Below are 24,521 nucleotides of genomic sequence, written 5' to 3'. Positions count from 1 at the left end.
ATGAGATTGCAGCCACTGAAAGCGAACACTATGAATGGCGCACACTTGATAACGAATACATTCCATAATAACGATAATGAACTTGTCTGCTTTGGAACCATGTCCGGGGCTGATATTGTTGGGGACGTATTGGCAGCCAATTAAAATTCAATTGAAGATAAGGAAACGTTCGCGAAATCTGATACTTGCATTAAACACCGCTCAACGAAAGAGATCTTGCAAAGTTTAGACTCGCTACATGTCTATTTTTTGCATAACAATATAGATCCCTTAGAGCCTTTTGAAGACATTGAAAATTTAATCCAAGAAAGTTCTGAAAAAAAAACGTGCCAAAAGAAAATAAAATATTTTTTAAGTAACTCTTGACAATTTTCAAATGAAATGAACTGAATGAATTCAGTCCCCGACCGCCAAAGTAATCGGAATCGTGACATAAAAAAGTATGATCACATATATTAAAAGAATGTCTAGCACAACTAAGAATTTTACCGAAACTTTATATGCAATTCTGATGACTAATATACTTATGGGTACCGCAATTATTCCATATAAGTCTTTGTAAATTTCGCACGAAATAAAGAGTCATGAACTGAAAACCTGAACTAGAACACAGCGATAAACTCACAAGTGCGAAACGCTGATTTCGATAAACTCCACGGATGTATAAGGTTTGTATCTATAAAAGCACTACGCGCCCACGGGAACACATTCAGTTGTGCCAGTGACTTACTTACTATGTGTCAATTTAGTCGACAATTAGTTTTGCAATTAATATTATCTTTGGCATTTGGCCATGCTTATGGGCAACAAATGTTCGAGCGTATTGTCGACGGCCGTGCGGTGACACAAAAGATATATCCTTATTTTGTGCGTCTGCACTATCGACGAGATTTCATTTGCGGCGGTTCGTTGGTGCGGAACAATGCTGTACTCACGGCAGCACACTGTGTCAAGGACCACAATGTGAAGGCGCTGCGCGTCCACGCGAACACCATTAATTTGGGCGACACTGGAGTGGTGAGAACGATCAAGTCCAAGTGGGTTCCAAAAGAATACAATAAGCACACACTAAATAATGATGTAGCGGTGTTGATACTCTCCTCTGCCATATGGAGTGCACCGGTGATACCATTGCATAAGAGCGCGGTGGCTGTCGGTACGAGTTGCCTGGTTATTGGTCATGGCAGAACCAAAGAAAACGGCGTCGTTTCAAAACAATTGCAAGAGATCCGAGTGCCTGTCATGAGTCGGAAAGTTTGTCAGCACAAATATCTCGGTAAATTCGTTATTACACAGTCGATGATGTGCGCTGCGGAACGGGGTAACAAACACGCACCCTGTAAAGGTGATTCTGGCGGTCCGATGATATGCAACGGTAAACAGGCTGGCATCGTTTCGTGGGGTAAGAGTTGTGGGCGTCTCAAATATCCGGACGTTTACACAGATATAAGCCAGGTTAATGGTTTCATTAAATATGTGCTTAAGAAGTATGCGTAAGCAGGAAGTGAAGCAGAATTGTATGTTTTTGCAATAAGTACTGTTATCTTTGCTTGACTTAATGCTATTACGATTAAAGATTTTGTAATTATTTAAATATAGTAATTATTAAAAATATACAATAATCTATATATTATACATATGTATGTATTATAAATGGTTTAGCATACCGGAAATAAAGCACAAATTAGATAAGCCTTGACTTCTAGCAAAGGAAATGAGATTTTCGAAACTGTCGGCTTTTTGGAGCTATTGTTAATTTACATTTTGGAAAAAAATAAACTGATTATGAGAATATCAATTTATTGGGTTGACTTTAGCCATTATTTATTGACCATGGGATAACATTCGACCATATAGACTACGTCCAGCACGCAGTGATGTAAATATAGCAGCTGGAGCTGAGAGTGTCGGAGGATGGAATCATGTGTAGAAGTTCACGCAAGTGAGGAAAGTTCTCTGATCGCCATTCACTTGGGAGTGGCCAGAAACGATTCTTTTACATATGACTCAAGCAGCTCACGACTTCCGGTCTTTGACATCGTCGGGCATGCCTTCGTCCGGCCATATTCTTCAAAGAAGCTGATGCATGCTTCTTATCATTTCTTCGTCGTGGTTGAATAGCTCGGCCCCCGCCGCTTTTGTTGTTCTTAAGACGGGTAATTGAATAATAATGCTTCAGAAAAGCAAGCGTAAAACTGAACACTAGTGATAATCTTGATGTGGCATTAGGCAAAGATGTTACTGACAGTCATACCAACCTAGAAAAAAATATTTTGAGGAATGGGTTTTCACGCGAAATTTAAATTAAAAAGTCTTGCTATTTTTTGCCCACAGTAGTAAATCTGTACAATATTTATAAAGGTATTTAGACAAATTAGAAAATAATGTAAAACTTATTCCACGATAAAAAATTTAAAAAACGTTTCTGCAACAAATTTTGAAGCTATTGCCCTAAAAATATCTACGAAATATACATATCTACAAGGTGCTTTCCAAAGTAAACAGGACTAAAAAAAACAGAACAAATGGTTTTTCGGCAAAATCAATTTATTTTATTCAAAATAGTCTCCTTCTGCTTCAATACAGCTTTTTGCACGGTCCAAAAGCATGTCGAACGAGTGTTTTAGCTTGTTGGCCGGTATGGCCGCCAGTATGCCGGTGCAAGCCTTTTGAATGGCCTCTACGTCTGCATAACGCTTTCCTTTCATGGGCAAATGCATTTTTTCGAAAAGGAAGAATTCGCACGGTGCCATATCAGGTGAATACGGGGAGTGGTTAATGGTTAAAATGTGAGTTTTGGTCAAATAATCGGTCACAATGATGTCCTTCGAATGTTGGATTCTGAGCAATTTTTGGTCGTCAGTCAATTTGTGCGGAATAAACCGTGCGCACACCTTTCGTAAGCCCAAATGTTCGGCCAAAATGCGATAAATCGATGTTTTGGAGATATTCAATTCCATTTCCTTGAATTTCAATGAAGATTTCGGCTGATTTTTGATGAATTCACGCACAGTTTCGATGGAGTTTCCGGTGATCACGGATTTTAATTGGCCCACATGTTGATCGTATGTCCTCACGACCACTTTGAAAACGTCGAAACCACTCGTGCACTCTCCTACGGGACTGCGGGATAGGCACTAATCATCATAAACTTGTTTCATCAATTGGAACATTTCGGTAAAAGTGTTAACAATTTTAAAACAAAATCTAATGTTGGCTCTTTGTTCGAAGCTCATTATGGCACCAAAAACATAAACATACTGACACTTAAAACGCAATAACTTCACCTCCAATCGATGAAATGTCATGTCTCAAGAACAGAGGGCTGATTCTAACGCAGTAGTCGACACATAGATGGCTCCACTAGGGGCGCTAGATTCAAAAATCCTATTTACTTTGGAAAGACCTGTATAGGAATCCGATATTGGCGGTTCGGACGCCTGATCAGCCAACCGAATCGAACTAACAACGAAACGAACCATTAGAAATGCCAACAATAGCGAAAGTTTAATGCCACTGGCACGACCAGATGTCAGGAAAGCGTCGCCGATGGCGACGGCGAGGAGCTCGCCGGTGCCGAGAAGCTAAAATATCTACTACGAGCATTTCGTGTGAAATAGCAAACGGCAAATGGGAAATGAGTATGAAAAGTTGATCAAAAACAAAAAAAACATAGAAAAAGTTCAATTTTCAAATTAAAAACGTAAATGAGCAAAAAATGTTAAATTGAAACGAAAATTACCTATTCTGATGCGAATTCGCCACAGTCGCGACATTTAGTGTCAGCGTAACACCCCCACCGACCGCCAACAGCTCGGACCGTGCCAGCGCGCTCAGTACCCATTTGGTAAGACGAAGTCTGTATGCTTCAGGCCGTCAGGCTTTATTAGGCATTTTCTGCTCAATTTGTGCCAGCGGCAGGATAACAAGAGAAATTATTTTTCCTTCATTTATTATAAGAAAACATTCCCGATATGAAAATGGCCAGCAGGCCACAAGTTAAATGTTAACTATGAAGGCATGAAAGAATGGCGCGAACGAAGGCGAAGATGGCGCGCAGCTGAGAGAAAGCCAGTGAATGGCTGCATGACTGGGCTTAAGTAACAGGTTATTCATGTAGCGCGAAGGCGCGCGTAAAGGGATCAGCGGTGCTCGTAAAACTATTATGTGAGAAGATATATGATTTTTGATTTTAAATAAAATAGTTAGAGGAGCTCACTGAACTCGTAAAGTTACTGGTTCATTAGAGTAAACGAGTGTTTTATGTCGATGCTGATGTCAACAAATATGTATGTTACTATGAGCGAAAAATAATAATTTCATCTCCAAAATCTCTGTATCAACGTTTTTTCCAATCCTCGAAACAGTTGTTAAAGTCAATTTCCGTAATAGCCTTGAATGCGCGTAGTGATTCACGTTGAATGTCTTCAATTAACTCAATATTCGATATTGGTTCAGAATTTGTCGAAAAACTTACGAAGAATCAATGCAGTTTGCGAACGTGCATTATGGTGGTGCAAAAACCGAGAGTTGTCTGCCCATAATTCCGGACCATTTTTACGAATATCTTTACACAAATGACTCATAACACTCAAATAGTAGTCGTTGTTGACAGTTTGGCCGGTCGGAAGGAGTTCGAAGTGCACCACAACTCGACAATATAAGAAAACAGTCAACATTGACGTGGTTTTTAGGTTTCGGGTCACTTTTGCCACGACACATATTGGGATGACTGATTATCTGTTTCTATCGCCAGCAATGAAGTTTCCTGATATTCTGGTAGTCGGAAAGTATTGTTTCACAGACGTTAACGCGATGCGGTTTTTCGAAAAAACCTTAGTGATTTTGGAACCAATCATGCTTTTAATTTTCTTATCATCGTTCATCATTCCAACGATTCCAGTAAGATCTCTGACTTTAAATTGTCAATTCTGAAACTACAATTTCTTTATTTTATTGACGTATTGATCTTCAGTTGGTGTTGATGGCCGACCTCTTTGAATAATTTGCTGCAATCAAAAAACCTGCTCGAGACAAGCAATTATCAGTTTTCTAATATTTTGGATGTTTCAGCACCAGATACTTGATTCCACACACACAATTTAGTGAAACTTCTTTTTTGGATAATTTCTCTCAACGTAAAAATCGTGAATGCACCTAAAACCGGGTCCGTCCATCAGTCCGTCCGTTGAGACTGTAACTTGAGTAAAAATTGAGATATCTCGATGAGACTTGGTATGCAGGTTTCTTAGTACAAAAAAATTGCGAGGTCGTAGATGAGCGTAATCGGACCACTGCCACGCCCTCAAATTACCTTTAACCGAAAACTTATAAAATGCCATAGGATAGGTTATATGGCTGATCAAAGATCGCACGTGGACTACTATATGTAGTACTTTGTGAGGCCATAGAAAAGAGAACTCGTGTGCTCGAACTTATAAATTAGCAAAACGCTTAGTGACCAATACAAATTTGCATAGGCATATTAAGCGCCTATTCTCCCGCCAGTTCGATGAGATGTCTGAAGGTAGCGCTCCCAAGTGTTTAAGTTTTGACTTTCCAAACACGGCACAGTCACGAAGGAAGTCTTGAGTTGTTTCCACCTCATCTCCTTCCATACAGCTTCTGCAGATTGCGTTTGGTAGGATTCTCAGCCTTACTGCATGGACGCCAATAGGGCGATGGCCATTATGGTCATTAGAACACTTGCGAACGATCTTCGGCCAAATGACTTTTACGACATCGTATGTACCTATGGTGGCCAGCGCTGGCCAAGCTTCCGCGAAGCCCAGCTGTCTAGTAGTAGAACACAAGAGGATACGGGACCACCGATCCGCTCATCAGCTGTACAGTTTACTGCAATTCCGCTGTGGCTTGGCACCCATACCAGTCGTATCACAAAGACACTCGATGCGATTGTTAGCGAGGTTAGGCACTCTTTGACCAGCTCTGAACGAACTGTTAATGATTTCAAGCCAAGCATCGCCGTTCTGCTATCTGAGTGAAAGGTCACTTCTCTGAAGGCGGCTGCACTCCGGAACAGTAAATCTACTGTTACCTTAATGCCGGCAACCTCGGCCTTGAAGACGCAGACGCAGTAGTCAGGAATAAGTATAATAAAGTGTCATAAATAAAGACTAAATTAAGATATAAAAACGAAATTTGGCATAATCTTCTAAACTACTAAAGCTACAACAACAAAATTATCTGATATAAGAACTCCTACCGACAATGTGAAAATGGATGAAATCGGAAGATGACCCGCTCACTCCCAATATAACGGTGCGGTTAAAAACTACTAAAAGCGGGATAAATCAATAAATATGCCAGAGATGTTAAAAGTTACCTCCAAAATAGTCTAAGAAGGTTTTATGGGAGCCAGTGTGAAAATTGGACGATCTGCATGGCTCCGCCGACTTTTTGGTGAAATTACATATGGTATTTCGACAGTCATATATATTACGAGTATATATGTACATATATAAAATTGCTTGGATTTCGATCCCCAGGTTGATGTTTTCCACCATAAAGTGTGTCCCTGATTTTTATTCTTGTAACTTGCTAGAGTATAATATCTTCGGTTGCACCCGAACTTAGCCCTTCCTTACTTGTTTTAGTTACTTTTTAATCTCGTTGTTGACAATATTTATATGCTAACAATTAAGAAGAAATGGGGTGCTGTCATTGATAATAAGCAAATAAGAGCATTTCATCTGTTTAGTCAAATACCCCTTTCTTTGCTTAGCAATCTTACTTCTAATAAAAACAAGTGACTAATAAACTATCTTTCCGTGCATATGGATAAATAATATATTAAAATATTGCTTAGCACTTCTAAGAATTTTATATGAATATCGAGAAATTAGTCTATAGACTAATTTTCTTTGTAAATTTCGCACGAAATATAGAGTCAGCAACCGGAAATCTAAGCGATACACTCACAAATACGAAACGCCGATTTCGATAAACTCCACAGGTGTATATAGATGGGTATACCTATAAAAGCACGGGAACACATTCAGTTGTGCCAGTGACTTACTTACTATGTGTCAATTTAGTCGACAATTAGTTTTGCAATTAATATTAGGTTTGGCATTTGGCCATATTTATGGGCAACAAATGTTCGAGCGTATTGTCGCCGGTAGTCCGGGGACGCAACAGAGATATCCTTATTATGTGCGTCTGCACTATCGAGGACTGTTCAGTTGCGGCGGTTCGTTGGTGCGGAATAATGCTGTACTCACGGCAGCACACTGTGTCAAGGACCACAGTGTGAAGAAGCTGCGCGTACACGCGAACACCATTAATTTGAGCGACATTGGAGTGGTTAGAACAATCAAGTACATGCTGGTTCCAAAAAAATACGATGCGGAGACAGCAAATTATGATGTAGCGGTGTTGATACTCTCCTCTGCCATACCGAGTGCAACAGTGATACCATTGCATAAGGACGCGATCCCTGCCGGTACGAGTTGCCTGGTTATTGGTCATGGCAGAACCAAAGAAAACGGCGTCTTCTCACGACAATTGCAAGAGATCCATGTACCTGTCCTTAGTCGGAAAGTTTGTCAGCGCAAATATCTCAGTAAATTCGTTATTACACAGTCGATGATGTGCGCTGCGGAACGGGGTAACAAACACGCACCCTGTAAAGGTGATTCTGGCGGTCCGTTGATATGCAATGGTAAACAGGCTGGCATTGTTTCGTGGAGCGTGGGTTGTGCGCGTGTCAAATATCCGACCGTTTACACAGATATAAGCAAGGTGTATCGTTTCATTGAAAATACGCTTAGAATGTATGCGTAAGCATAAAGTGAAGCAGAATTGTATATTTTTGCAATAAGTACTGTTATCTTTGCTTGACTTAATGCTATTAAAGATTAAAGATATTGCAATTATTTAAATGTGCCAATTATTAATACTATACAATAATCTATATATTATACATATATGTATATGTATTATAAATGGTTTAGTATGCCGGAAACGAAATCAGGTAAGCCTTGACTTCTAACAAAGGAAATGGGATTTTCGAAATTGTCGGCTTTTTGGAGCCATTGTTAATTTACATTTTGGCCTACAAGAAACTGATTACGAAGATATCAATTTATAGGGATGACTTTAGCCAATATCTTAGTCAATATTTATTGAGCATAATCAGGTTTTGGTCCAGTGAGTTTAAAATTACGATATCACAGTCGCAGGACTGTTTCATGAAGGCTAGCAGAATATCCCTGGCGACATGTAAATGGAAACTATTCGGAAAACAACAACTGGGAAATTTTGCCTCAATTCGGTTCACATCTGAACAGGGTATCAAGGGCTCCAATAGCGAAGACAGGGTGCTCATTTTGTTTGCGAGGTACGATTATGACTAAAAGTGTTGTATGAAATGGTTTCTTCTCGGGAGCGCAGGAAGTTAATTGCCTAGAAGTTCATTCTGTAAAAAAATATTCTATAATTTTGCACTAACGGCAGTTGAGACTGAGATCACAATTTGAGAGTGTAAAAACTGAATAAACGTACGTGTTATGTGTGTTATATATGTATGTATGTATACAGCTGCGGTCAAATTCTCAGTAGTGTGCAACCGTAAAAACGGAACTGTTAAAAAGTATACGATATCGCCTTTATAATTTTTTTTTCATACCATGAAAAATAATTTTTGTTTGTTAGTATCGCTAATGCTCGAGACCCGCTGAACCAATCTTCAGGAAATTTTCAGAAGCTGTTCGCTGTGGTTTTGGAAAGGTTTAGAAATAAAAAACCTTGGGCCCTATTCTGTATCTCGATTCGTAAATGTATTCTATTCGAAATTCGGATTTACTTTATAATTATGCGAAAGTTGTACCACCTTGTGCCAGAATAAATACGTACAATTTTCGTTTTTGCTTTCTACTACTCAAAAGCTAACGAATATTTTATTCGAAAATTGGCTTGAAAATCCGAAAATCGAGTTACAGAATATAAAAAACCGAATTCGAGTAAATTTTTTTTCGAATCGAGTTACAGAATAGGCCCTCTTATACATACTTTTTATAAGTAAAAGTCGAAAAATTGGAAATTTCCAAAAAGTTACTTTTTTCCATACAATTTTTTTCTTTTGTTTTTCAATATTTTCATTTGTAAATTATTTGAATCGTTTAATTTCGGTCGCTTGCTTTTTTATTCCGGCTATTCAAAACAAAAATTATTGAAAATCATTCAGTGAAAACTTTATGTGTGTTTAAGACGAAGTGATCAATTACAGATTGAAATTTTTTACGAAGCCACGAGAGGTCGCGCTAATATCGGTCGGCGTTCTTTTTGCCTATGACATTCCAAGGCATATGAACGAGTACTCCCAGGATGCGATGACATACGTGTGGAATTATGGATCGCGGTGAAATAGCAAGCGATCGTCACGATGTCACAGCACTACTTTTCAAACAGCGATTACGATGTTTGATGGACTTTATCTTGAAGCAACGTATGTATACATATATGGTGCAGTTAGATGCTGGATGTACTCTGTTGAGCTGCAAAATAGAGGTTTGCCCGACGTACACATTCTTCTTTGGATGGTAGATGGTGGTTGCACCAGATAAAATTGATGAAATCATTTCTGCGGAAATACCTGATGCAGAGAAAGATCATGTACCTTGCGGACACTACAATCCCTTTTCGGATTGTATGTCTGACAATAAATGCACAAAGGAGTATCCACGTGCTTTTCTTTTGGAAACAAAAACTAGAAATGATGAATATCCACTCTATCGGCGTCGCTTACCAGACGACAATGGCAGAACATTCAGCATTCAATTTAGAAGTGTGAATATCGAAGTTAACAACGCATGGATCGTACTACGAGTATATTCACCATTATTGTCTAATTCACATTCAAAACTCATATCAATGAAATCGAATCATGGTGAAATCGATCAAATACGTTTGCAAATACGTCAACAAAGAAAGCAACATGGCGGTTATTGGCCCTGAACGAGATCAGATCAGCAAGTATCAAATGAGTCAATGCGTGAACTGCAAACAAGCGCTTTGTACCACCACCTCTTCGTCGATTTCAATGCTGCTTTCGACAGCACGAAAAGGAGCTGCCTTTATGCCGCGATGACTGAATTTGGTATCCCCGCAAAACTAACTCGGCTGTGTAAACTGACGTTGAGCAACACCAAAAGCTCCGTTCTGCTTTAGTTCTGCTTTCTCCAGACTGGACAAGAAAGCAAAGCAAATGGGTCTAGTGGTGAACGAGGGCAAGATGAAATATCTCCTGTTATCAAACAAACAGTCGTCGCACTCGCGACTTGGCACTCACGTCACTGTTGACAGTCATAACTTTGAAGTCGTAAATAATTTCGTCTATCTTGGAACCAGTGTAAACACGACCAACAATGTTAGCCTGGAAATCCATCGCAGGACAACTCTTGCCAACAGGTGCTACTTCGGACTAAATAGGCAATTGAGAAGTAAAGTCCTCTCTCATCATCATAGTTCCCGTCCTGCTATATGGTGCAGAGGCTTGGACGGTGACAACAACTGATGAGTGGACGCTGCTAGTTTTCCAGAGAAAAGTTCTGCGAAAGATTTATGGTCCTTTGCGCGTTGGTCACAGCGAATATCGCATTCGATGGAACGATGAGCTGTATGAGATATATGACGACATTGACATAGTTCAGCGAATTAAAAGACAGCGGCTGCGCTGACTAGGTCATGTCGTCCCAATGGATGAAAAGACTTCAGCTCTGAGAATATTCGACGCAGTATCTGCCGGGGAAAACAGAGGAAGACCTCCACTTTGTTGGAAAGACCAAGTGGAGAAGGACCTGGCTTCGCTTGGAAAATCCAATTGGCGCCACGTAGCGAAAAGAAGGAACGACTGGCGCGCTGTTGTTAACTCGGCTATAATCGCGTAAGCGGTGTCAACGCCAATAAAGAAGAAGAAGATAGAAGAAAAACCGAGAGTTGTCTACCCATAATTCCGGACCATTTTTACGAATAGCTTCACGCAAATGACTCAAGTAGTAGTCCTTGTTTACAGTTTGGCCGGTCGGAAGGAATTCGGAGTGCACCACAACTCGACAATACAAGAAAACTGGACACATAACCATGACTTTTGCACTGCTTTGACGTGGTTTTAAGGTTTCTGGTCACTTTTGCCACGATACATATTTGGTCGACTGATCATCTATTTCTGGGCCGTAAGCAGATCCGAAACTCACGACCAGCAATGAAGTTTCCTGACATCCAGTAATCAGAAATCATTGTTTCACAGACGTTAACGCGATGCGGTTTTTCGAAAAAAAACTTAGTGATTTTGGAACCAATCATGCTTCTACTTTTCTTATCATCACTCATCATGATGCCGGTAAGATCTCTAACTTTAAATTGTCGGTTCTCAAACTCCAATTCCTTTATTTTATTGACTGGTGGGAGGAAAATAAACACCTTATTCAAGCTGAGGAATATTTCATTCTAATTTTATTTTTAAATTTGTAAACCTTATTTACTATTTTTGGGTTCTTAGTTATCTACTTAAATATTTGTGTGTGGACTGCACACCACACTGGGTTGTTTTGGTCTATACAATGCAATACATGTGTGTGTGTGTGTTATCATATAATAGATGTTGCATGGTTTGGGTTTTCAAGTGCACATGTGCATTTGTAATCAATTGCTCAAACCTAATGGAAGGCATACATGCAAAAATTAGTTGGTTGATTGAGTTGGGCTAGATATTGCCCTTGTCGCAACATACGACACAACTTTTTACACAATTTTGAGGCCAACTTAATTTTGAATATTCACTTCGTTGCTTAAACATGAGTTCGGAAGTTGTTGCTTTACTTATTATAAATGACGCGCTCTCTTTGACAGCCGAAATAAAATGGCGAAATCGTTTGAAATCGCACGACCAACCCAAACCCGATTCAACTAACATCACAAAATATCAAAAAATTTTGATTTTCATCCAATCAGTTGGTACAACTCATACAACTGCCCCATATATGTACGTAACAATCAGTTGTACAATACGATGAAATTGGTACAATAATTGTTGCGTGTATGCCTTCCATAAGTAAATATGTTTATATTATAGTTCTTGAGTGCAGGCGTATTTCATATAAATGCATACGTCCCTCATATATGTATGTATGTACATGCATGTATGCAACAATAAATGCATATATGTATATTAATGTGATTTGTACTGCCTCTGCCTTATCTAATATACATACATATGTGGATTGTATTATTATTATTACTACATAGTAAGATTTTTCTTATCTTATTTAACATTTGTGAAATATACAAAAGGTTTAATTATAATGTTGTTGTTGTCGTAGCAACGAACATGTTCAATTTTGAGCATTCTCCCAGGCGACAAAAGTAACTACAGTTTGTGATCGTGTCATGTTCGTCAACTAAGTGACGTTCACGATGACTATGCGCTTTTCTATGTTGAATTAATGATAGCTTGCTCATAACTATTTCTTCAAATTCGCTATAAAGGTATCCTGCCGACTTTTCTTCTTTCACATCGGACGACGTTGTACCTTTGATTTGACGCTTCTTTTTTTGCACTTTAGTCTTCTCCTCTTCACTGCTTTCGTCTTTCGGTAATTGTTGGATGTGATTGGTTGGTAGACATCCCATCCGTTTCTTCTTCTTGGCTTTTGGATTCAGTACCGCATCTTCCGCTGTCATACCTCCATCGTCAGCGACTTTAATTGTCATGTCTTCATTTGGCTCTTCATAGCAGGCAGGTCAAGATCCATTGTTGCTTCCGCCGAAGTGATAACTCTCCCGGGGATTAAAATGCCTCTTAAAGTCTTCTTTTCCCGTGGTTGTTATAATCACTTGTTTAAAGTCATTATCCAAAATTTTAGCTCTCCAATATTCCATTTGTTCTTCTATTTTCTTGGTTTCTGCCAGAATGCATGTTTTTTGATCGCATTTAGTTATCGACTTGTTGTCAGCTAACATTAAGTCGTGCTCTTCCCTTGTGTCATCAACTTCAACATCTCTTTCTGCAACATCTTTTATCTCATCTTTTGAATTCTCCTCAATTTCCAAAGGAGATATTTTATTCTTCACATCATTAAATGTGCATTGCTCCTCAAAAGTAATTTCTTCTACGCGTAGCTTACCTTCTTTCGATATGTCATCAACGCAACACTTCTCGAAGCGTATATCTTCTACCCGCAGCTCATCTTTTCTATTTTTTAAATTGCTTTTTTTGTTTCTTTAATATAAAGATAGATCTTCTATCTCAACATTAAAATATGAATTTTTGTAATAGAGCATCAATTCGTGGATATTTCTTTCCATGTTGCTACATCAATTCTTGAGATGGTCTTCGTAAAATTCGATTTCAGTTTCGTCTCTAGTATTTATATTTATTTTTGCCTCTACAATTGTAGATCGAATTCTTTCCGATCTTTTTTCAATTGCCTACTCTATGAGGTCTATCATTTTATCAGTTGGGCTATTTCTTCTAGCATTTATGACCATCTCTTTGGTAGCGATTTCCATTTTGAGCTCATGCACGCGCTTTCTATTGTCTTCAGCTCTCCTCCATACATTGTCTATATTTATTTCCTTAAACCTAATATCTTCTACGCGCAGTTTCTTCTCAAATGTCGGTGTTGAAGACGCAGACGCAGTAGTCAGGAATAAGTATAATAAAGTGTCATAACTAAAGACTTAATTAAAATATAACAACGTAATTTGGCATAATCTTCTAAAGCTACAACAACAAAATTATCTGAGCACATATATTATAAGAACTCCTACTGACAATGTGAAAATGGATGAAATCGGAAGATAACCCCGCTCACTGCCAATATAACGGTGCGGTTAAAAACTACTAAAAGCGGGATAAATCAATAAATACGCCATGGATGTTAAAATTTATCTCCAAGATAGTCCAAGAAGAGGTTTTATAGGAGCCAGTGTGAAAATTGGACGATCTGCATGGCTCCGCCGACTTTTTGGTAAAATTACATATCTCGGCAGTAATATACATATATTATATATGTATATTAGAGTGTTTTTTTTTAAACAATTAATTTTTTTTTAATTCCCGACACGAAATTTCCTTGGAAATACCCTAAAAAAAATTCCCTGAAATTTTTAGCTCTTAATATTATACGTAATATTAAGAACTGGACCAAGGCCTGTAAAAAGTTTCCATAGAAAATACACTCCAATCGTGAGTTTTTCTCTTTAAATTCCTACAGATCAGAGGTATTTTATGGCATCGCTTTGACTTTAAACGCATATTTCTCAGAATTGTTCTTTCTACAAAAGAGCCAAGTGCAACAAAGTCGTAACTCACACCGGCGATGTAGTAAGGGGCTATAAGCCCGATTTTTCCAAGAATTTCGCATTTTTTTGTATATATCTCGTAAATGACAAGAGCTAAAGAAAAAGTGTTCATGACGAATTTGTAGGAAATTTTAATTGCTATAAAAAAGGTTCGAGGTCAAAATAGCTATCATTAATACTTCTCGAGAATAATACTTTCGAATTAATACTTTCGATCCCCAGGTTGACGTGTGTCCCTAACTTTGATTCTTGTAAGTTGTAAGTGTATAATATGTTCAGTTGCACCCGAACTTAGCCCTTCCTTGCTTGTTTTAGTTACTTTTTAATCTCATTGTTGACATTATTTATGGGGTGCTGTCGCTGATAATAAGCAACTAAGAGCAATTCGCTGAAATTCATCTGTTTAGCTAAAATTCCTCTTTCTTTATTTAGCAATCTTACTTCTAATAAAAACAAGTGACTATAAATTATATTTCCAATTAAAATGAGTATAAACAATCTTTCCATACATATGGATAAATAATATTATATAATATATTAAAATATCGCTTAGCACTACTAGAAATCTCAAGAAATTAGTCCATATATGTAAGTCTTTGCAAATTTCGCACGAAATATAGAGTCAGCAACCGGAAATCTAAGCGATACACTCACAAATGCGAAACGCCGATTTCGATAAACTCCACGGATGTATAAGGTTTGTATCTATAAAAGCACTACGCGCCCACGGGAACGCATTCAGTTGTGCCAGTGACTTACTTACCATGTGTAAATTCAGTCGACAATTAGTTTTGCGATTAATACTATGTTTGGCATTTGACCATATTTATGGGCAAGTGTCCGAGCGTATTGTTGGCGGCAGTGCGGTGACACAAAAGATATATCCTTATTATGTGCGTCTGCACTATCGAGGACTGTTCAGTTGCGGCGGTTCGTTGGTGCGGAATAATGCTGTACTCACGGCTGCACACTGTGTCAGTGGCAGAAATGTGGAGGAGCTGAGCGTACACGCGGACACCATTAATTTGGGCGACACTGGAGTAGTGAGAACAATCAAGTACATGCTGGTTCCAAAAAAATACGATGCGTATACACTAAATTATGATGTAGCGGTGTTGATACTCTCCTCTGCCATACCGAGTGCACCAGTGATACCATTGAATAAGGACGCGGTCCCTGCCGGTACGAGTTGCCTGGTTATTGGTCATGGCAGAACCAAAGAAAACGGCGTCCTCTCGAGACAATTGCAAGAGATCTACGTACCTATCATGAGTCGGGAAGTTTGTCAGCACAAATATCTCGGTAACTACGTTGTTACACAATATATGATGTGCGCTTGGAGATTGGGCAAAAAGGATTCGTGTAAAGGTGATTCTGGCGGTCCGATGGTATGCAACGGTAAACAGGCTGGCATTGTTTCGTGGGGCTTGGGTTGTGGGCGTGTCCAATATCCGGGCGTTTACACAGACATAAGCCAGGTGTATGGTTTCATTGAATATTTGCTTAAAAAGTATGCGTAAGCAGGAAGTGGAGCAGAATTATATGTTTTTGGAATAAGTACTGTTATCTTTGCTTGACTAATGCTATTTCGATTAAAGATATTGTAATTATTTAAATGTAGTAATTATTAAAAATATATAGTAATTATTAAAAATATATTAGCAAGGCTTAGCATACCGGAAATAAAGCACTTATCAGTTAACCCTTGACTTCTAACAAAGGAAATGGGATTTTCGGAAGTGTCGGCTTTTTGGGGCCATTGTCAATTTACATTTTGGCAAAAAGAAACTGATTATAAGGATATCAATTTATTGGGTTGACTTTAGTCGATATATTAGTCAATATATGATCATTATTTATTGAGTATAATACTAGTACTTTGTATGTCTGGTATACGAGTATGTTATAACGGCTGATCCAAGTAGATACCCTTTTTTCAATAGCCTTTTTTTGACAGATTACGCGTGAGTAGTGCCAAGTTGTCATGTTATATTTCTTGAGTATTGTTTGACATTTCATCATGGGAAGACTTATCCATGAACAACGTTTACAAATCGACAACTTTATTACGAAAATTCATGTTCTGTAAAGAATGTGTTTCTCGCGCTTCGCTCAACTTATGGATAATATTCGACCGAATAGACCACATCCAGCACGCAATGGTGTAAATACAGCAGTCGTAGCTGAGAGTGTACACGAAGACCATTTAGGATCGATTCAGCGTCGTTCGCAACTATTCGGACTGACGTATGGAACGACTTGTCGCATGTTACGTCGTGAAAGTCGTTGAAAGCGTACAAACTACAGCTTTTCCAAGAAGAAAGACCTTCCTTAGTGGAACCGCTTCACTGTATGTGCTCTTGAAAAGTTCCAAGATGATCCGACGTTTTCGAGCCAAATTTCTCAGCGATGAGGCCCATTTCTGGCTCTTTGGGTATGTTAACAAGCATAATTGCCGCATTTGGTACGAAGAGAAACCTGAAGAGATTCAAGAAGTACAATTTTAACCAGAAAAAACAAAGATTTGTTTTGGTTTTTAGCTTAAAACATTCTCTCTGCTAATTTACCTAATTTAATATTAGTTTTAGTAGAGATTATTTGATCCAGTAGGTGATCACTTCCGCACTTAACGTAATTTAAGGAAACTTCGGACGATAGGGATTCGCCTTGTCTGAAATCTTGTTTGCTATCAAACGGTTCGGAGAGATCCTTCGCGATCCTGTCGGAGCTTTTGGTGTTGTTCAATGTCAGTTTTCAAAGCCGTATTAGTTTTACGGGGATACCAAATTCAGACATTGCGGCATAAAGGCAGCTCCTTTTCGTACTGTCGAAAGCAGCTTTAAAATCGACGAAGAGGTGATGTGTGTCGATTCTCCTTTCACGGGTCTTTTCCAAGATTTGGCGCATGGTGAATATCTGGTCGGTTGTTGATTTACCAGGTCTGAAGCCACACTGATAAGGTCCAATCAGTTTGTTAGCGGTTCGCTTTAATCTTTCACACAATACGCTCGATAGAACCTTATACGCGATATTGAGGAGGCTTATCCAACGGTAGTTGGCACAGATTGTGGGGTGTCCCTTTTTATGGATTGGGCATAGCACACTTAAATTCCAATCGCCGGGCAGTCACCATCCTTTTCAAAAATTTGTCGAGTACGTTCCGTTTCAGCAGCATATCGCAGGCGTTGATTCGGTCCAGAAGGTTTTTTTGCATCAAATCATGCAGCACCCAAGCATCAAGCTTTTTTGTGTATCCAGCCTGCTGCAGATGGTTTAAAATGGTTTGGTGACTAACTCCCTTCTTCTGGTCATGAGAGGCCACATGCCGGTCTAACTCGATTTTTACATCGGTATTCGTCGTCACATGTCTTCCGCCAGGTGGTTTATTCATGGTGTCGTTTTCACCGACTCTGAATCGTCGAAAACATTCCTCCGCAGTTCGAAGTGATAGAGTACCATCCCCCAAAACACCATTTATCTCACGGAACGTTTCTCTAGCGCATTTGGATTTAACGGAGGAAAACTTTAAAATAGCGCGAATTCGGCGTTAGTGAACTCCATGTTTACACGTCTATAACTGTAGAACGCAATATCCAAACTAATCATTTATAGCGTCGTTTTGTAAGTTCTGTCAAGACCTTTCAAAGATATATAGTATTGCCAGATACGAGCTCTGTAGCGCTTTATACATACATAGCCGCGAAATTCAAAAGACAAAAAGGCAGAAGAGAGATTTCCGAAGTTTTCTTCTGAATGTTACAAATTTCGTGTTCAAGGTGAAAATATCAGCATCATTTATTTATCCATTATGCATATCTCACAAAATTGTTTTAATTTAATTGTATTTTGACTTTCATATTATTTATTATTACTACTTCTTATTAATATTGAAATAACGAGCAGCTGCAGCATGAAAAATATCACATTATATGGTTAATTACAAATCAAAAGACTATTGAGCGCTTAAAGCGATTTTGGATTGACATTTTTTGCATTTAATTTTAATATGGTTTTCTCGTTACAGCAACAAATTCCGCCTACATTCATTTGCCGGCCAGAATTCAGCCATTATAACAAAGCAATTCAAAATGGCAAAAGAGCAGAACGGCGCGAGGGAGCGGCAGTGGGTAAAAATCAACTAGGAAAAGTACATAAAACGCAATCACAATCATCGACAATAATCTGCAGCAGCAGCGGCAGTGGCAGCGGCAGCAGTACACAAAAAGTGCTTATTATAAAAATTCACAGTTTTCAATGAGATGCAAATAAAAAGCGAACGACAAAAAAAACAACAACGACAAAAACGGGAAAATAAAAACAAGAGGCAAGCAAAAAATGCGCGCTGAAATGGCTTTTAAAAATCATAATGGCAGCTAGTAACAAGAGTTTGAAATACAGCACAAAAATCCGCATCGCAGCAAGCAAAGCGCGCGAGCACACCCACCCCACGACACGACGCCACCACGCGCACTCACAACTACCTACCCAACGCCCAGTAAACGGCACACCACCACGCGCGTCGTGCCGCCAGCCGGGGCTGACGAATGAACCAAAGAGCTGCAGTTTGAGACCGATCAACCGTCCCAGGCAGGAATGCATAGTACGAGCAGCCGGCTCGGCAGCAGCCACCGCCGCCTCAGTCACACCTCAGCAGCAACAGCGGCGGCTTCCTCACCGCTCCACGCAGTGACGCTACTGCACGAGCGACCACTTAAAAACTTATTCGCATTTGAAACGGCAACCCACAAAACAAGCGCACCGAACACGCGCCACCGCTTTCACTAACGCCATGCCACACCACACCGCACCACGTCACGTCACATCACCCCGCCCACCGTCGTCGTGTTGCGCATTATTTTGGTCCATTGACGCCGCTGGGCGCACTGACTCGCTACAGCCACCATATTAGCACCAATACTGAGCGACTCATCCGCCTGCGTTGCTGGCTGCCGCATAGCACTTATGCACTGCCGTTAAGTGTACGTATATATGTATGTATGCACATAAATATGTAAATATTGTGCACAATGCCGAGCTCAGCATATAATGTAAAAGTCCCGTTGTGATTTGAAAACGCACCCTTGTGTTTGTGTTGCCAACGCTCGGGCTGCTGATGCCGCCTAGGTCACCTCTACGCCATTCTACGCTGCCGCTGCTGCTGTCCCGTTTCGGAATACGTCGCTGTTGATGTGTGTGTGTGTACGTGAGGCCAGTGAAGTCGCTATTAATGCAGCCGACCGACCGCACCATGGCCGCAATGCCAGCGCTTTGTCCGTCTTTTGCCGCGACCAGCCAGCAAACAGCATGTCCTGCCAACCCGCCAACGCCATGGCCACCCCACGCCCACTCCACGGCTCAGATCAACGCTCGTTGGCGCGATTTGACTATGCTCGGGTTGCTGACTTGACTGGGCACGTCAGTTTTTTGAGTTTGTTGCATAGGGCAATTTTTATAATTTTAGTCTTGTTTGCGATGAAATTTATTTTCACAGATTCTTTTCTGTTCCTTGACAAGCCGTGACTTGTGCGCTTGTTTATATTTATTTATAGTCTTGTATTGGTTTTTAAAGACATGCACTGCAAGAAATTATGTGATAGAATCGTTTTGAAGAAATCTATGAAGCAACTTCTCAAAGAGTACCGTCGGAATGAATAGTCCAACTGAACAAGTCATTCTGGCAGAAATATCCTAACAATTGCAATTTAACGCATCTTTCCTTAGGGAACAGGTCCATAAATAGACAAAAGGCAATAGGCCTTCGGAAATGCTCTTTCCTTAAACCTTAGGTCCGTCACCAGACAATGAAAGCGATAGGTCTTAGGTACAAGGTTGCTTTGCTAAGATCATATTGGTCCTTCAAATACTCTTACAGAAACTAACCTCGCAAAAAAGTAGACAACCTCACTACTAGAACCCAAAAGTAACCTTATAAGAAATGGAAAGACTTAAAGACTGCCACCACTGTTTTTCTTCCAGTGAAACGGATGTTCAATGAGAATCTGGAACATTTAAGGTTATTTCTGGGATTCGTTCTTATAATCCTATATATTTTCCAAAACTATCAAGGAATACCATCTCAATTAGAATGATTTTTTGCGTGTGGCTCAGATATTAATATCGACTCTGCATTTTCTGTCAAGCTACCATAACTCAACTCTCCACAACTCAAAACTACATAACACAAGATGAGATAAATATTAAGGCCAATCTTAAAGATCGTTAATATATATTAAGATATCATAAAGGACCTTTACAATAATTAATAGTTGAATATGGAAAAATTATCCAGATTTCAAGTCAAGGACTTCTATGAAACCCATCGAAAGTCTTAGATAAATATCAAAACCTTCCAGAAATACCAACTCAAGATGAAAGCTAAGGAAAATATTTCAGTATTCGATTGATGAAGATAATTAAAATTACCCGGACTTAGACATTATCCCAAAATAATTTAATTATGACAACTCAGCTGTTGCACAATTTCTCGAACTCTTGAAGATGCCGACATACTTCGGAATTCCACCTAAGGACGAAAATTAGAACTGAATAAACTGTTAGTTAACGGAATTTTTAATGGGAACAACGGTAATTTCTCATGTGACGTCCTAGAAGAACGGTCAGTTGCTCCTTGGTGTGGTCCAGATAACCTTAAGCAATAGTTTTCAATTCGATTCCATAAGAATTGTCTGCTGGTGTTATTCAGATAACATTAAGCAACACTTTTAAAATTGTAAGAAAAGAACTAACACTTCTTACAGATTTCATAAACCTCTGGTAACCGCTGTATTTTAACAACGGAATCATTGGTTGAGCTTCCAAAAGACCCAAAACTGAATGAAAGAACATTTTATCATTTCCTGTAATATCAGAATTAATCATTTTAGGCTTGAAAGAATGAATAACGGTGATTCCTGTTTCTGGATCAACTTTTTATAAAGAACTCCGAAGAATATTGAACCCACCAAGTCATATTACTAATTTTGCATTTTTTCATATTTCCTTCTCAGTCAGTCAGTCAATCAGTCTCTGCTCACACACTTTCGGGGAAAGTATGAAAGGGAAGAAGGTGCTGTAGAAAAAGGAGCTTTTTACGGATGAATCAAACTTGCGCGGAGGCTTGATGGAGGTGCACACGGTCAGAAGTTATCTATTAACTTCAGCTTCAGACCTTCTGTTCATTAAATCGTCTTCCAAGCGAAAAGGGAAGTCACTGTCTCACAATTTTCAGAATGGGATCAGGTAACAGCTCCACTTACTTCCTTCGGATCCCCACTCATCGGTTGGATCTCAAACGAGCTCGAGCGGATTTTTTCATATTTCCTTTTGGTCAGTCTCTGCTTACATACGAGGCAGTACGGCAGTGAGCTTTTTTATGGATGGATCAAAGGTTGCGGTGAGGGCTGGTGGATGTGTATACGGTCGGAAATTATTTATTAAATTCAGGCTTTCTGTTCATTACATCGTCTTCTAAGCGGAAGTGGAATCAGGTAGGAGCTCCACTGCCTTCCTTCGGATCCCTAATGTATGGTTGGGCCTCAGGCGAGCTCGAACGCTGATCAGACACTACGCGATGTCAAGGGCCTTATTGCCCATGGTAAATCGTGAGAGGTGCAGTGAGCTGTTCGAATATTTTACCAATTATAACTTGCAAAAGCTGCTTGGAAGAGGATGACATATAATCATCTTAACTCTTCCATCCCGCCTTCACTAATATCAAGGCTAAAATACCGCTTACCTCACAATTTTAGATATCCAGATGAATTAGCGTTCATATAAATTAAGTACCTAAGCTTTTTCGTAATATATTCAAAGCGTTTTGTCGAGAATTATCATCTAATTGCAGAAGTTTTTATCTGAATTCACAAAGGACTGTACTTGGCAGTTAAAGAATGAACCGCTCATCATTCTGTGGGATCAACCAACTAACCTAACTTAAACCAAACTTTAAGTCAGCCTGAATTTTGCTAATTTTCTTGGAATCCATCTTCTAGCGTTTGACCAGTACAACGAAGTAAGCTTTGCCACAATTTCTCTCAGTGCCTTTGACCCCAGTGTCTTTCATTTGAATATCTTCTTTATACTTTTCTTCACCGTTTTTTATTACTTTTCATTTCACATCAACGCAATTCACCACCCCAATGTTGCATGCAGAATGGTTGAGTGTTAAGCTCTGCTTATGTCCGCTTTTTATTTTCTTTTATTTTACAAATCATTTTCCTTTTCATTTTCCTTCATTTACTCTCATCAGCTTTTAATTTTATGTTCTCTGTGCCCTTCACGCTCGCCTTGCCGCGCTCCCATTCAACGATTACGTTTTTATTTTCGTTTTTTTCCACACAAATACAGTTATATACCTATATTTTTGTGACTTGCTCGCTAGCGCCTTGCCGTATATTCTTTCCCCCATGACTTTTATACAATTCCACTTATAAGGCGACACAAAAACGTAAAAAAGCAAGAAAGAAACTTCCTTATAAGCACTCTTCTCCGACCCGCATTACTAATGAGATCTCTTACAACGAAGAAGGGGCGTACTTCACCAACCCGAACCTAATGGACAACAAGTACGTGTGTACGTGTGTACCGCTGTGTAATTTCATGCAATTTTCTTTCTTTCTACTTTTTGCTGCAAATATTTCTTTTGCTTTGCCTGCTTTTCCTTTCCCCCTCACATCTTCTTATTGTTGCGCCGCTGGCGCTGACGAAGTCTCCATGCTGGAAATAGCATTGGCGTTGGAACAGCCGTGCCCTGTCATGGACTAAATGGCAATGTCCGCTACGTAGTGGCGTCCCCACACCAGCGCACCGGCTTTCGCCCGAAGATGTCCTTTCGCTTAGGCGTGTTTAAGACTCGCCAGCAACAGTGCAGCTAACGGTAAGCGTGCATAATGGCGGACGGGCTTGTGCGTTGCTAGTTGCTGGGTGGTGCAGGGAGATTATACATATATAAACACACACATATATATATACACACACACACACAAGTTCATCTTAAACCAATTGCCAGCGCATTTGTTGGCTGTAAACCTCTCAACCACTTTTCAAATACGCTAAAAAATTAGAAAAATGTAAATTTATTTTAATTAAGATAAATAAGTAACAAAGTGTTTGATGGAAATTACCGTTAACGATGTTGCTTGTTTCGGTATGATTTTCAAGTGGACACTTGCCAACAATCGCACAAGCAGTCACCGTATTTATTTATGATAATGTATTATAGATGTGACAAAAGCGTTACTTTAAAATGCGTATAACGGTACTACTGCAGTTAGTGGGACGGAGAATTTATGCGAAAATCAGATAATATTAAATAGGAGTATGATAAGAGTTTAGTTGACACATCCAATCATTATTTTAAGCCAATCTTTGAAAGTGACGAAGCGAACTAGCAACTGGTATAAATGCAAGAGACTGGCATAATTACGTAAAAAAAAGTTTCTGGAAGTTATACCATTTTAATGAGACATTCTTTTGCTCTTTTATATTGGATTAATTTGACAAATTTTACAAGAAAGCAGAACTAAAGTTTAGCTAGCCGAGAAGTGTCGAAACAATGCGTCAAGGTAATAGAATAATAGAATTTATAAAGGTCTGTTAACTGACAGTGACTCTAAATTAAAGATGCTTACTGTCATCTGATGCATTAAACTTAGAACTTTCGTCAACTACCCTGGAAAATACAATAAAAATAGGTACTTCAAATTAATATTTTGGCATTTTGAAAGCTCTAGGCAAAGTAGATGGAACTCAATGAATGAAAATCATGATAAAATTGCTTTAAATTTACTCCAGATCCATCATACTCTATGGATATGGTTTCCAACGACAGTTTTCCTGCTCGCTGGAAAGAAATTTGGCGTCGATGTACAATATATTAATATTCTGGAGTTCAAAAAATTTGAGATTAAGATACGAGTATGAGATCCGGATCATCACCTATATCATAATTTGATTAAAGAATGCTATACGCCGTTCTCCTTGTGTTAGGCTTTAACAATTACACAGAACACAGAATGCAGACAGTAAAAAAAAAACAGAAACAGAAATAATCGGAGAACAACTTAATACATTTCTCTCCTTCCGATTGCCAGATTGACCATCATATTTTAGGCGTGAGTGCTGAGAAGATCTCTACGGCGCTAGCATCCAAGAATGTAGGAATGATGGAAGAACGTAATCAAGCATTCTGGGGAAAT

The 24,521-nt window shown here is 39.2% G+C and overlaps 3 protein-coding genes across 3 annotated transcripts; all 3 read left to right on the top strand.

Moving 5' to 3' along the window:
- The first annotated feature begins 128 nt into the window (after positions 1-128).
- Positions 129-16,023, top strand: LOC105225174 (trypsin alpha-3-like). The gene is made up of 2 exons (XM_049457906.1): positions 129-1,656; positions 15,992-16,023. The coding sequence occupies exon 1, from the start codon at positions 736-738 to the stop codon at positions 1,495-1,497; it is 762 nt and encodes a 253-aa protein (XP_049313863.1). The 5' UTR covers positions 129-735; the 3' UTR covers positions 1,498-1,656; positions 15,992-16,023.
- On the top strand, positions 7,045-7,904 carry LOC125778745 (trypsin II-P29-like). The gene has a single exon (XM_049457907.1). The coding sequence runs from the start codon at positions 7,045-7,047 to the stop codon at positions 7,804-7,806; it is 762 nt and encodes a 253-aa protein (XP_049313864.1). The 3' UTR covers positions 7,807-7,904.
- On the top strand, positions 15,057-15,904 carry LOC125778746 (trypsin II-P29-like). The gene has a single exon (XM_049457908.1). The coding sequence runs from the start codon at positions 15,090-15,092 to the stop codon at positions 15,843-15,845; it is 756 nt and encodes a 251-aa protein (XP_049313865.1). The 5' UTR covers positions 15,057-15,089; the 3' UTR covers positions 15,846-15,904.
- Positions 16,024-24,521: the final 8,498 nt, after the last annotated feature.

This window comes from Bactrocera dorsalis, chromosome 5 (assembly GCF_023373825.1).
Source record: "Bactrocera dorsalis isolate Fly_Bdor chromosome 5, ASM2337382v1, whole genome shotgun sequence".
NCBI classification, from domain to species: domain Eukaryota; kingdom Metazoa; phylum Arthropoda; class Insecta; order Diptera; family Tephritidae; genus Bactrocera; species Bactrocera dorsalis.
The sequence above is the reverse complement of the archived record's forward strand: the minus strand, read 5'-3'. Positions and strand labels throughout refer to the sequence as shown.